General features: G+C 38.8%; 1 protein-coding gene across 2 annotated transcripts in view; it reads right to left on the bottom strand.

The window, feature by feature from the left end:
- adcy2a (adenylate cyclase 2a) overlaps positions 1-12,155 on the bottom strand; it is an 80,000-nt gene that overhangs the window by 28,750 nt on the left and 39,095 nt on the right. For both annotated transcript variants that reach the window (XM_084357288.1, XM_084357289.1), the window contains exons 5-6: positions 6,256-6,405; positions 176-324 (exon numbers count right to left, since the gene is read on the bottom strand). In XM_084357288.1, coding sequence (XP_084213414.1) covers positions 176-324; positions 6,256-6,405 — 299 coding nt within the window. The remainder of the gene's footprint in view (positions 1-175; positions 325-6,255; positions 6,406-12,155) is intronic.

Here is a 12,155-nt window from a genome sequence, read left to right as displayed (position 1 = left end):
ATCAATATATTATAGAATAATGGTTTTATATGTTTTCCAATAATAACTGTAGCATTCAAAGACATGAAAATACATTTGCGTTGTTGTGCTCTGATAAAAATATGTGCCTTAATAGTATAGTACAGTACAGTACTGCTAAGTCATATAAGCGGTAAACAAAAGAAATAATACATGCCTGACATTAGTGTGTCTTTGGACATAGAGGTTGTGAAAATTGTTTGTGTTCTCAATCTGGCCGAAGTTTGGACCCTTCAGTCTCTGGATGATCTCAGCTTTCATCACCCGGGCAATGTGAGCTGGCAGCAGAGACAACAGGAGACGCTCCTGATGGCAGCAATACAAAGACAGAAGAAGAAAGCAACTCAAGGATGGTCAGGAAAAAAAGCAGATTATTGTAATAAATATTAAAGGGTTTGATATCGGAAAATACGATATTTTCAATCAACAATGTCTTAAATTTGTGCAATAAAGTGTTATCTTATAATCATAAACAGTACTACAGCCTCTTGTTGTTTTTAATGTTATTGTTAATATAACAGTGTCAATCGTATCCTGGTGTGCCCTCGAACATTGTTTTTTTTGGTCTGGCATCCAGGACAGAAGCACTGCTGTGCATGGGAAATTTAAGTTTTTATTGGATGCCCAACAGTTAGTTCAGTAGTTGTAGCTTCCGAGTATTTTCTCACAGGGTTTTCATTGCTTCATGGCCCCAGGGATTCACTCAGTATGTCAGTGGCATGACCCTAAATTTTGTATAATTAAAAGTAATGCATATGCAAAACAAGAACAACGCTTTGTAATAAGCTCTCAGATCCAAAGTTGGATTTTTTTGTGATCAAAGTATAATTACCAGGGACCTTGACTGAAAAAGTTTTTCATTTTCAGCAAATGGATATTTAATTGAATTCAGTCAATCTAATTCTGAAGCATTAACCTTTGATGACAGGAAGAGACAAAAAGCTGTCATCATCATGTCGTTGGCCTCAACAAGAGCTATGCGAAAGTTAATTGGGCAATAGATTGTGTCAAGTTGACCTCCTCTTACTCAAAGTAACTATTAATGTTAAAAAAACAAAAAAAAAACAACCTGCCAACCCAGCTACCAGAATACAGACGCCACTGTTATTCACCTACCCCCTTTTCTTTAAAGGATAACTACCGTTTTTTACAACCTGGACCTTATTTCTAGCAAAATATATGGTCATTTACTCACCCAGATAACTTTGGTGTCATTTGGAGTCGTTCGGACGAAATTAGATCCAGCGTAGCGCCGATATATCCATGTAATGCGAGTGACGGGGCAGCGACACACACCCTTTATATAACGCATTATCTGCCACGAAACTAGTTCATTTCACTAATATTTTGTCATGATAAGCTAGCGCCATTCCCCTCTGAGTCCGGGCCTCGTCCGTTATCAACATCCAGGGTCAAACTAGCAGTAGCAGCTACAGGTAAACAAGCCAGGCTGTCGCGGGTGCACTCGCAGCTCAGAGACGACATCCTCCAGTTCAGAGGTAGTAGTAGGGTTGTCACGATACCAGAATTTCAGTAGTCGATACCAATACCTGTGAATTTCCACGATTCTCGATACTAATTCGATACCACATTTTTAAAAAAAACAACAGAACCCATGTACTTTTAAATTCACTAATTTATTGAAAACTGCTTCAAACTGTCAAGTATTTAACACCACTGTGCTTCAACATCTTTTTGCACAGAATTTAAATTGCAGTACCAGCTGCCAACTGCCAAAAGGTACTTTTAGTTTAAATAACATAAGGTAAGAGACTGTCAGACAGTATCTCATCATGTCACCTTATGTATAATGACGCAGACCGTACTGTTACATTACGTTAAACATCTACATGAGGGAGCGACTGAGCGAGAGTAGAAGCCTGCGCCCCAGCTGACTCTCATGCCCAAATGACGGAACGTAGGCATATTCGGGTTAACGTATGACGTGACACAACAGTGATAGTAAACGGAAACTCACTCGAAACTCACTTGAATTCTCTAAACGAGTTGGGGTGCCTGTCTTTGAGGTGTCTGGCCATGTTTGACGTGCTTCCTCCTTTCGTTTGAAAACTTCTGAGGCACTGTTTGCATGTCGGCTTGTTTGAGTCTAGAATTGCTCCGTATTCATCCGCCTCGAATGCAAAATATTTCCACACGCGACTCTTAGTACCTGTCTTGCGGACGAGCCGACGTGTTGTGCTTTCACTCTCACTTGCTGAAGCCATTTTTTCTAAGACGGTAGGTTTCCTTCTTCAGCGCCACTGACTGCTCTGTGCGGCTCACACGCGTATACTGCCCCCGTCAGTTCTGCCAAGAATCGACACGGCTCGCCGAGTGAAAAGTTGTATATTCGGTTCTGACGTTACCAGAAAAAAGCAAGTATCGTATTATTTTTTTCGTGTCGGCATCGAATTGGTACCAAAGTATCGGTTCTTGTGACAACCCTAGGTAGTAGGTCAACCTACAGACCCCGGATGTTGACAATAGACGAGCCCGTACTCAGAGGGGAATAGCGCTAGCGTATCGTAACAAAATATTGGTGAAATGAACTAGTTTCGTGGCAGATAATGCTCATAAAGGCTGCGCTTCGGTGCCCAGTTCACTCACATTATATGGATATATCGGCGCTACACTGGATCTAATTTCGTCCGAACAACTTCAAATGACACCAAAGTTATCTGGGTGAGTAAATGACCATATATTTTGCTAGAAATAAGGTCCAGGTTGTAAAAAACGGCAGTTATCCTTTAATCTAGTGGTTGCTTAGCATCTCTCTGTTTTTCTCTGAGGCTACTGTAGGGATTACTCTAAGCCAACCTTCCTTGTAATTAGCAAATAAAACTCCTCTTAGGGTGAAGAGAAGTTCAAGATCGGAGAAAACACTTAATTAAGCCAATGTCACCTCCAACTCGACAAGTTTTCTGCACCATTGATCTTCTCCCTGCACCGCTGCTAAGGATCAGAGGGTTCATGATGCCTGCTGACAAACACATATAGTCCTCCCCTTGGACCACTCGTACCAAAAATGTATGCACTCACTGTACTGCAGGGCACTTTGGATAAAAGCATGCAGCAAACAGCATATATTATGAGTGCCCGAGAGGCATGTGTCTCTGCACAGTTACTACCATCTGTCGCAGGCAGCAGTGGCACTCCAGGGCTACTGCCAAACCCTCCACCCAAAGGCATTTTCAGCTTCACTCATGGTAGTTGTACCAACACAAGCTGGATTCACCATTGGTATAACCAGCTCCACCCAAAGCCTGGGCATTGACAACAACAGTGAGATTCATTCATCACTCATCAGATAGTTAGGGTTAAACTGCTATCTTAAACTGCAGCCGCTGTAGTAAACAGCTAGCTACAACCCAGGCAGACACAGCAGTAAGCTTTAATCAACACCTCGCTAATTTCTAACAGGAAGCCATGCTGCCCTTATGAAGCAGCACCAAATTCGCTTGCATTAGTTGTACTCAACTGTTCTAGAGAAAAATTACAATTGCATAGATACACAAACAATGTGGCTGTTTGGCAGTATACCATAGAAAAAAATCATAAAGTAGTCCAAACACCTGATGTGGAGAGACAAATTCAGTGGGACATCAACTTCAAAATATGTTGCTTTGTGCTTCTCAATTGTGTGTGTGTGGGGACAAAGAAAATAGGACCCGTGCATGCAAGAACATTTTACATTGCTATCACGTTTTGTGATAATCCAGTATTTGGGATATTGTATTTACAAACAGCACATTTGAAGGGGCTCTGTGGTCATTAGGTTTATGTTAGCGGACTTCATATCTACACATTAGCTACTGTTGCTCACTGTTAGCAGAGCGGAGAGGTACTGAGGCAAAGCACTTGAGAGCATAAAGTCACATCCCTTCAACGGTTGCAGAAAATCCAACCAGAGTCCTTCATAAATTAATCCGCTGCATTAGACAACTTAAACAAATGGTCCACAGGTTTCATAGGCAAGGTCTCATTTTTCATGTAACATTACAATCCGTTCACATATGGCCAAGAAAAACTGATAAATACATGTACATTGCTGTAAATTGTTACATATGGCCCCTTTAACAAAGGTTGTAGAGCCCCCTTATGTTAAATGATGTAGTTGCAGATATTCTTATATCTTGTTAATCAACTGCAGAGATTTCAGCAACAAGATGCTTGAGAGCTTTTACTACAGAGAATTTAGTGCACGTGCAGTAGGCTCCAGGGACTCAACATAATCATCACACTATCTTAGGTCATTAACAATTACCACAATCTGTAAAACACAATTCCTGGCACGAGTCCTCTGTGGACTTCCCTTTCCTTCCCATCAGGCACTAACAGTATGTAAAGCCCAATGAATTCCATGACTCACAAATTTTAGGGGAAAAACACTGCAAGCACAGCATGGAGATCAACGGTTAATTAATGGTGAATGATGAACAGTAATTTAGCACAATGCAGCTGTACGAGACACACATGTTCATTGACAAAACAAAGAATTAGCTCTTAAGATGCATTTGAAGTTGCATTGACGATATTCTGATAAAAACAGGCTCAACACTAGCTCTTTAACGTAGTTGCCAGGCTGGCAACCAAGCTGCAGCATTTGGTTGCAGAAACTGTAGATACAGCATGTCAGATTTTTCTAATCAGTCCTGTTCAACACTTGATGTAAGTGTTGAACAGGACTGATTAGAAAAATCTGACATGCTGCATCTACAGACTCAGTACACAATTTTTTTTTTATTTTCAGACAAGGCTATACTGAATATCACATTTATTTTTCAGGACAGAAGAGAAACCCGATACAGATATTGAATAAAGTCCCATTTTTTATTTGAATCTTTAGTGTTATCAATTAACGTGTTCACCCTAAATTCCTGGTAGGCCTAGACCAGGGGTCAGCAACCTTTACTATCAAAAGAGCCATTTTAGCCCCCGTCCCTCACCAAAGATATCTGTTTGGAGCCGCAAAACATATTTGTGTCTTATGATGAAGGTAACGCAGCCTAGAAAGTCTAAATTAGCCTAACAAGTTCATTAATAGGCCTAAATGAGCATTCATTGATATTTTCACATCATGTGGCAACTCTGCAGTGGGCTACTTATGCTTACAGTATAAGGTACTTAAAATAACTAGCCTACAATAAATAGAAATAGAGTATCAATACAGAACTATATATGCAGACCTACTTAAGTCCTCCCTGTGTTTGTGAAAATGTACAAAATAAAAAGTAGCCTCATTTGATAATAAATAAAACACATAGTGGCAACCTAGATTTAAAAACAGAGGACAGGTTAAATTTAATTTTAGTCCATTTCAGTGAGTTAATCCTTCTTTTTTTATCCTCAGCCACATACAGCAATCAATCCTCGGGTTTCAGCTTTAAACACAATGATATTAACTCAGGATCATTCAATTAATCACATCTTGATAGAACAGATACAATTCCGTGTGTAGGCATTTTTACAGTCGGAGAAAGTAAGAATCACTGTAGGCCTAAAATGGTGATGATGATAAAAAAACATATATAAATATTATTCATTTCCATGTAAAATGTCGAAGCCACAGGGAGCCACTGCAGAGGGGCAAAAGAGCCGCAGGTTGCAGACCCCTGGCCTAGACAAAATATGCTCAAAAATGGCAAAATAGCAAGTCACTTGTTTTGCCAGTGTCTCTGAAGCACATTCCTGTGTGCACGCAGGTAAAAACACCAACGCACATGTTGTCTTGCCCCAGTTCAGACTGTCACAGGAATATTTAAATATTACTAATGCAACAGCTAATAAATAATTGATTTTGGGGTGCACATTTTTCAGTTATATGTTAAACAATTGTTGCCACTGATCAGTGGCAACCAAATTTCAACCGTTAATGTCGAGCTCTATAAAAAAGGCTGAACAGTTTCTGTAAAGTGAATGAAAAAAATAACAGACAAGTTCTGCAGAAACCCTTTTAGCATCAACGTCAGTTACTTTGCTCTGGATTAAATATCATTCTCCATGTGTGCCATAATGTTGTTTTAATGTATTTACTCCTTGTCGTCATCATCATTATAACCACTGCCAGACTCGCCCCACTCATCTTTCATGAGCCACTCCTCACCCTCTCATTTTCATCATAATTGTAATCCACACCACCATCATCACCATCATCACTGCCACATGTACTCCATTACTCACTGCCAGCCTGGCTTTCACTGGCTCACTGGTAATTAGGTCTTATTTAAACCACTTTACCTGTTGTCTCTTCTCAAACTCCAGTTTAATTGGGGACTTGATGCAGTTGCAGGTGTCCTGATAAGTCTGTTTAAGCGCCAACTCCATTAGGTGCTTATGATACGCCCCTGCCATGTTCCCACACATGAAAATGATGATATTGGCCAAAATCTGTAAATGGGCAGAAGTCAGACAAAGCTGGTATTAGATAAATAACAATTTTCAAGTCAAATATATTAATGGGTGACAACAGAAAAAGGGAGTACGTTCAACACAATTATCTGTTGACCTGTTAGCTTTTGTACACAAATGAAACTGACAGGGTCAGAAAAAAGCCATTTTAACTGCAGTGGCTACAGTTTAAAGACAACTACATTAGATATAAAACCAGGAAAACAGCAATATTTTTTAGCAAGTCGTGAGGAAGCAACGAGTTTAATGATATGATGTAACCAAGGCTTGAAAAAACCTCCAAAGTCAGAAATAGGGCAAAAGCTTTTCCTTAGGGGTACTAACTAGGCCCCGGCAACCGAGATCATGCAGTAATGTCGACATCTAGTACCGCACATTGTATTTCAGGACAATGTGGCATTCATAATCTACACAGCAAATTCAGTTATTGTAAGAATACAGTTTCCATCTGCTGATGGTATCAGGATTAAAGAAAGAGCACAATGGTGAGATAAGAGAATTAGATATGTGTGTGTGTGTGTGTGTGTTTGTGTGTGTGCGCGCGCACGTGTGCGTCTGAACACAGCCCTCTGCTTCGTTGTTTATTGCCTAAAAATAGCATCATGTATTCCTCGCATCAGCTGTATTGCAGCTCGATCAACCTCCCCTCTACTCAACAGAAGAAATGAGAAATTAAAAGCATTTTCACATAAATTCAGGTTTATCTCACACATGAGGCCTGTATGTTTCTTAATTAGTGCTATAATAGCAAACACCACATCCCACCACAGGCTCTATTTGACCATGACGTGGCTTAAGCTCCTGTTAAGATGGATGTTAAGGTACAATACATTTCCATTGTATTTATTGTGATATATAATTTTAACTGATAAGTATTCAACATTTCCCAACCCCCTATACTACACCTTTGTTAATACATTTGAAGTCCATTTTTAATATTTAGACAATGCTTGAAATCTCAAAGTCATTAATGAGATGACCTCAAAGCTTTTATCAAATTAAGTTGAAACCATGATCAAGTTGTAGTTTTCTTGGCTTTCTATTTGCTACTAGTTATAAATCTTGGTGATGTTTATCAATAAGACGGTATTTTCCCAAGAATTCTTAACTTAGCTTTATCTGATTTTAAATTTTATTTATATATATATTATATATATATATATTTTACATATATTTATTTTCAGTCCAATTTCTAATTTTTACACATACTTCCTTGCTCACTTCCCATTTGTGCATCCTGAGATGTAAGCTAAGTCTGACAAACTAAAGCAGAGCCTATGTCCTAAGATCAAAACAGGTGGAGAGCACCCTTTTTTGATTTTGCTAACTTGGCATTTTCTGACATTCTGACATTCCCCTCAGGCCAATAATTTTCTGCCCAACTAGTTTAAAGGATCTAGAATATAAGAAAAGATTAGTCTATTGTCATCCATTCAACATTTTTCTTTTTTTTTCTGGTGAGCACATGGCATTACAGCCTCACACGGCCACAAGCATTGCTCACATACTTTTTGGCTTGAATTCACATCCGACTCACTCTTCATTCAAAAGAGACAAGGTGAGTCACTAACATCGTCATGGCCAATACTGTCCCTGATGCTTACAAAACATGTCATGCGGAGCTTTATTCAAACGAAAAGAAAGAAAGGATGAATACAAAAAGCTTATGTCCAAGGACAGTTGTTCCTGCCATGCAATGTTCCACTATAATAGCAGAGACTACACAACAAGAAACTGTTGTTACATATGACATAAGAACAAATGCTCTTCACTATATACAGAGTGCAAATTGTGATCTGTGAAATGTGTGTCTCTTCTGCTTATTTTAATTTCAAAACAGTGCTTGATTTTCATTCACATTTCATGCATCTCTCATGGCAGGACTACACAGGAAGCTCCATTAGAGAAACCAATATGATAAGATGTGGCCCAATGATAACAGGTAAATGTACAAAGACCCAGGAGGACCAAATAACCTTGCGCTCAATATTTGGCAATACAAAGCAAATGGACAATTTAATGGTTCTCTACTATTGCATTTAAAAAAAGAACATTTTCCCTGTCCTTCACTCTTTCACTCACAGTCATGTTCAATCCTCTCATTTCTGCCTGCCTCGTCTCATTCTCACCGATTTCCCTTTTCACTCGCAGCCTCTCTCTTTCCAGCATGATGGCAACCTTATTGACACACTGACCATTTCAATTTGCCCTCTCTCTTTTGACGTAAATGTGCCCAACAGATTTACATTAAAGCACACGGAGAATAAGCCTGTGACCTTTTGCACAAAGAACAAACACGTTGTTTTTGTTAAAAGAATCAGAGCAAGAAGAACAAAACTGCCCAAGTCATGGTTTTTTTTTCAACTCAAAAACCAAAAAATATGTCCTTTTTATCTATTCTACAGCTGCAAGCCGGACAAAGGCAGGTACAAATACACACACATTTAGCCTGTAAGTAACTATACTTCCCACAGACAATCTGCACAGATTATTCTCAAATAGTAACTAAATGCTAACAGCAACAGTGCTAATATGGCTTCCTTTTGCCAACAGTACAGACAGGTCACTTCCTGCAGCTCTTTCTTGAATAACAAGAAACAGATTACTCATCAGCACAAATCAATGTGTTCTATTACCAGGACCTAGAGCATGCAATATCTATAAAACAATTCACAACCAACAACAAACTCATAATTAAGGGTACAGCCCTTTAGAGCATCCTTACTGAGAAAACAGGATCTGATTTGTACGTTCAGACAAGCATGCCGTTCTAAATATATATCAGATGAATGTATTTAACACTGTGAATACAGCAACAATCTACCTGGCTCTCCTTTATGTTTGACAAAAGCAAACATCAGGGGCAGAGGCTATGTGCATGAATGTGCACTGCTGGCTGGGTTTATGTTGACAGACGTGCCTCTTGCTGTCGACTGAATTTATTATCTCCTCTCTGAACATTTCCAAACACTGAAAGAAGACACACAATCTGAGTTTTTTTGTAAATTAAAGGCATTACATTTACAAACCTGGCTTAGTTCACATTTGTTTATTTCTATAGAAAGTCTGACAAACGAGTCTGAACTTTGTGCCACAGAACAGTGTTCAAAGCATTGGGTTTGGACAAGTAGATGAAATGATTTAGTGGAGCCTTTGTAAGCTGCTTTCTAAAAGGTTTTTAGCAGCCCATACATTGTATGCAATATTTTACAATCTTGCTTTAAATAAGTATCATCATATTTAATTGAGAATCCATTCAGCTCCCTCTTCATTCTCTCTTTGTGAGCCAGAAACATCAGCTAGAAGAGCATGATTGCAATTTGGTAGATTACAACTCCTTTTTGGCTGTTTTGGGTGGAGGTTGAAAAAACAGATTCTGATATTTTTCGAACATGCTAGAAAAAGTATAACAAACATATCTTAAAATACAGTTGCCATCATGCATAAAGTTTTTCAGCAGCTCAAGAGATTACATTCAGTTACATCCTGGGTGCTACTCTAATAGCTGACATCTGTTAGACAAGACTCTGACAGCAATCCAGGCCATCTCAAAGGTCAGCTGTGTGAATTGGCTAACTGTGTGAACCATCCATACCTCACTGGTACCCAATTACAGATAACGGTGGGGTTAGGTGAGGATGGCCTGTAAAGGGCTTTGAGCCCCGCCGGTGAATTCTGGGATTATCTAAATGAGAGAGTTTAACCCTAGGCAGGCTATTATGGCTGTTATGTGTAGAGGAAATGTTGTTTTGTTTTAATGACCTCCAGCAGGTGTGTTTTCTTGATCCATTTAATATAAATTACAAGTACGAATCAATAACTTAGCATTGTACAGATATACCTTCTTATTAAACAGAAACTGAGAAAGTTAACAATTCTCAAGAAAGAAGTCCAGCAGGAAATCTAAATTCTGGTTGACACTAGGGATGCAACAATATTCAATATTTTATCGAACCGTTCATTACGCCCTGTTAGGTTCAATACACAAAGGCAAACAATACAATACAGTACAATACAATACTACAATAATGTTTGCTGTTTAACTTGATTGGATACTGCACATGTTTTTTATGGAAGGCAATTAAGATAAGTGTTTAATTTTTATAATAAGGTTTGTGGTTTGACTATGTCTGCTATATCATGCAATATTGCCTTTGCTAGTGTGAGTAGTTTTATATTAAGATATCGAAACCGTACCGTTACCGTGGCCCAAAAACTGTGATGCATACCGAACTGTGGGAAAACTCTACCGTTGCATCCTTAGTTGACACACAATAAAAACATGTTTTCTGTAATAGCTCGAGGCTCAATTTTCAAATAAAGAAGACAAGAAATGAGACACCAGTCAAAGTTAAACGCTAAGCAAAAGTAAAAACCTTCATTTGGATTCAAATGAAGCCCTACAGCTCCTCAAACAGGTAATATATGTAATATGCAACAGCTGAGATGAGGCTAAAATAGTTTTATCAATTGAGTGTTAAATCTTCAATAATTTATCACAGCACTGACAAAAATTGCCAACGACGGTTGTTTTTGGTCGGAGAGGGGAGGCTGTGATATAAAAACAGGATAGGCAACCTAATTAATTTTCTGTATTGCTGTGAGGCTAATCACAGAGAATGAGTGAGAGTTGTGACTTGGAAATTAGAGTCCTCTGTAACAGAATACATGTTTTATCCTTACCAAGCATTCAACTGCTGTAAAATAGTGTGTGTAGGCATAATAAGACCAAGTATTTTTATGTTGAGTTTTCAGATTATTTGTCACGGTTTAGTTACAAAGAATATAGTTTTAGAAACATACCAATTTAACAATGCAGCACTGTTGTACACACTCCATGCAAGAAAAAGTGGAATTAAATATTACTAAATGTTACATGCACATAGGAGACCCAACAGAGGGCTTTCACCTCTTAAGCATATGAGCTGGCTCATTAACACTTCAATAAGCCAGCACTGTAAAGATTAATGGACATAAGAAAGTGGAGATGTCAGCGTGGTTCCGTCTCATTTATTAGCCCCTGGGCAGTTTGTACTGTATGCTCACTAGAACAATGCACAAGAGTATGGACATTTAAAAGGCTGACTTACATAAAGCTATAGCATAGACTGGTGGTTTCCTCTATACATTTCTGACTGAGTCTGAAACATTTACATGATTAGAAATCAAGTGAAAGTGAAATAAAAAACATCGTGGTACTAATCATGAGTATGTGCGTCAGTGTATGTGCCTGCCTACATGTGTGAATGCACGTGTGTATTAAAGCCAGAAGCCATTTAGCGTAGAGATTGGTAATGGGGGTGGGGGGGGGTGGTTAGTCTGGCTCTGTATAAAAGGTAACAAAATTTGTCTACAAGGACCTCCTGAGCTTACCGATTTCCATGTTATATTTCAGTTTTGTGATTTGTTGAACACCCAAAGTGTACAAACAATATGTTGTGGTGTTTTAGGGTGTTATGTGTCAGACTGTGGCTTGGTACAGTCACTTCCTGGAGTCTTGTCGTCACTGTGAGGCTGCCAGGCAAACAGTAGAAATACTGGCTGCTGGGGGTAGCTTTACATTTACTGAATAATATTAAGAGTGGTATACATTTTCTTTCCATCTCTCTGTAACAAAGAAAATGTCAAATATTCCTTTAAAGGTCTTCCATGCTGTACTTTAGCAACAACGTGCTATGTTATGTCCACAAGGGATTAAATGAGCAGTTATCCTTTTCAGCCAAGCAAGC

Source organism: Pagrus pagrus (assembly GCF_965226575.1).
Source record: "Pagrus pagrus genome assembly, chromosome: 7".
In the NCBI taxonomy this organism is placed as follows: domain Eukaryota; kingdom Metazoa; phylum Chordata; class Actinopteri; order Spariformes; family Sparidae; genus Pagrus; species Pagrus pagrus.
This window is presented reverse-complemented; position numbering and strand designations above follow the sequence as displayed.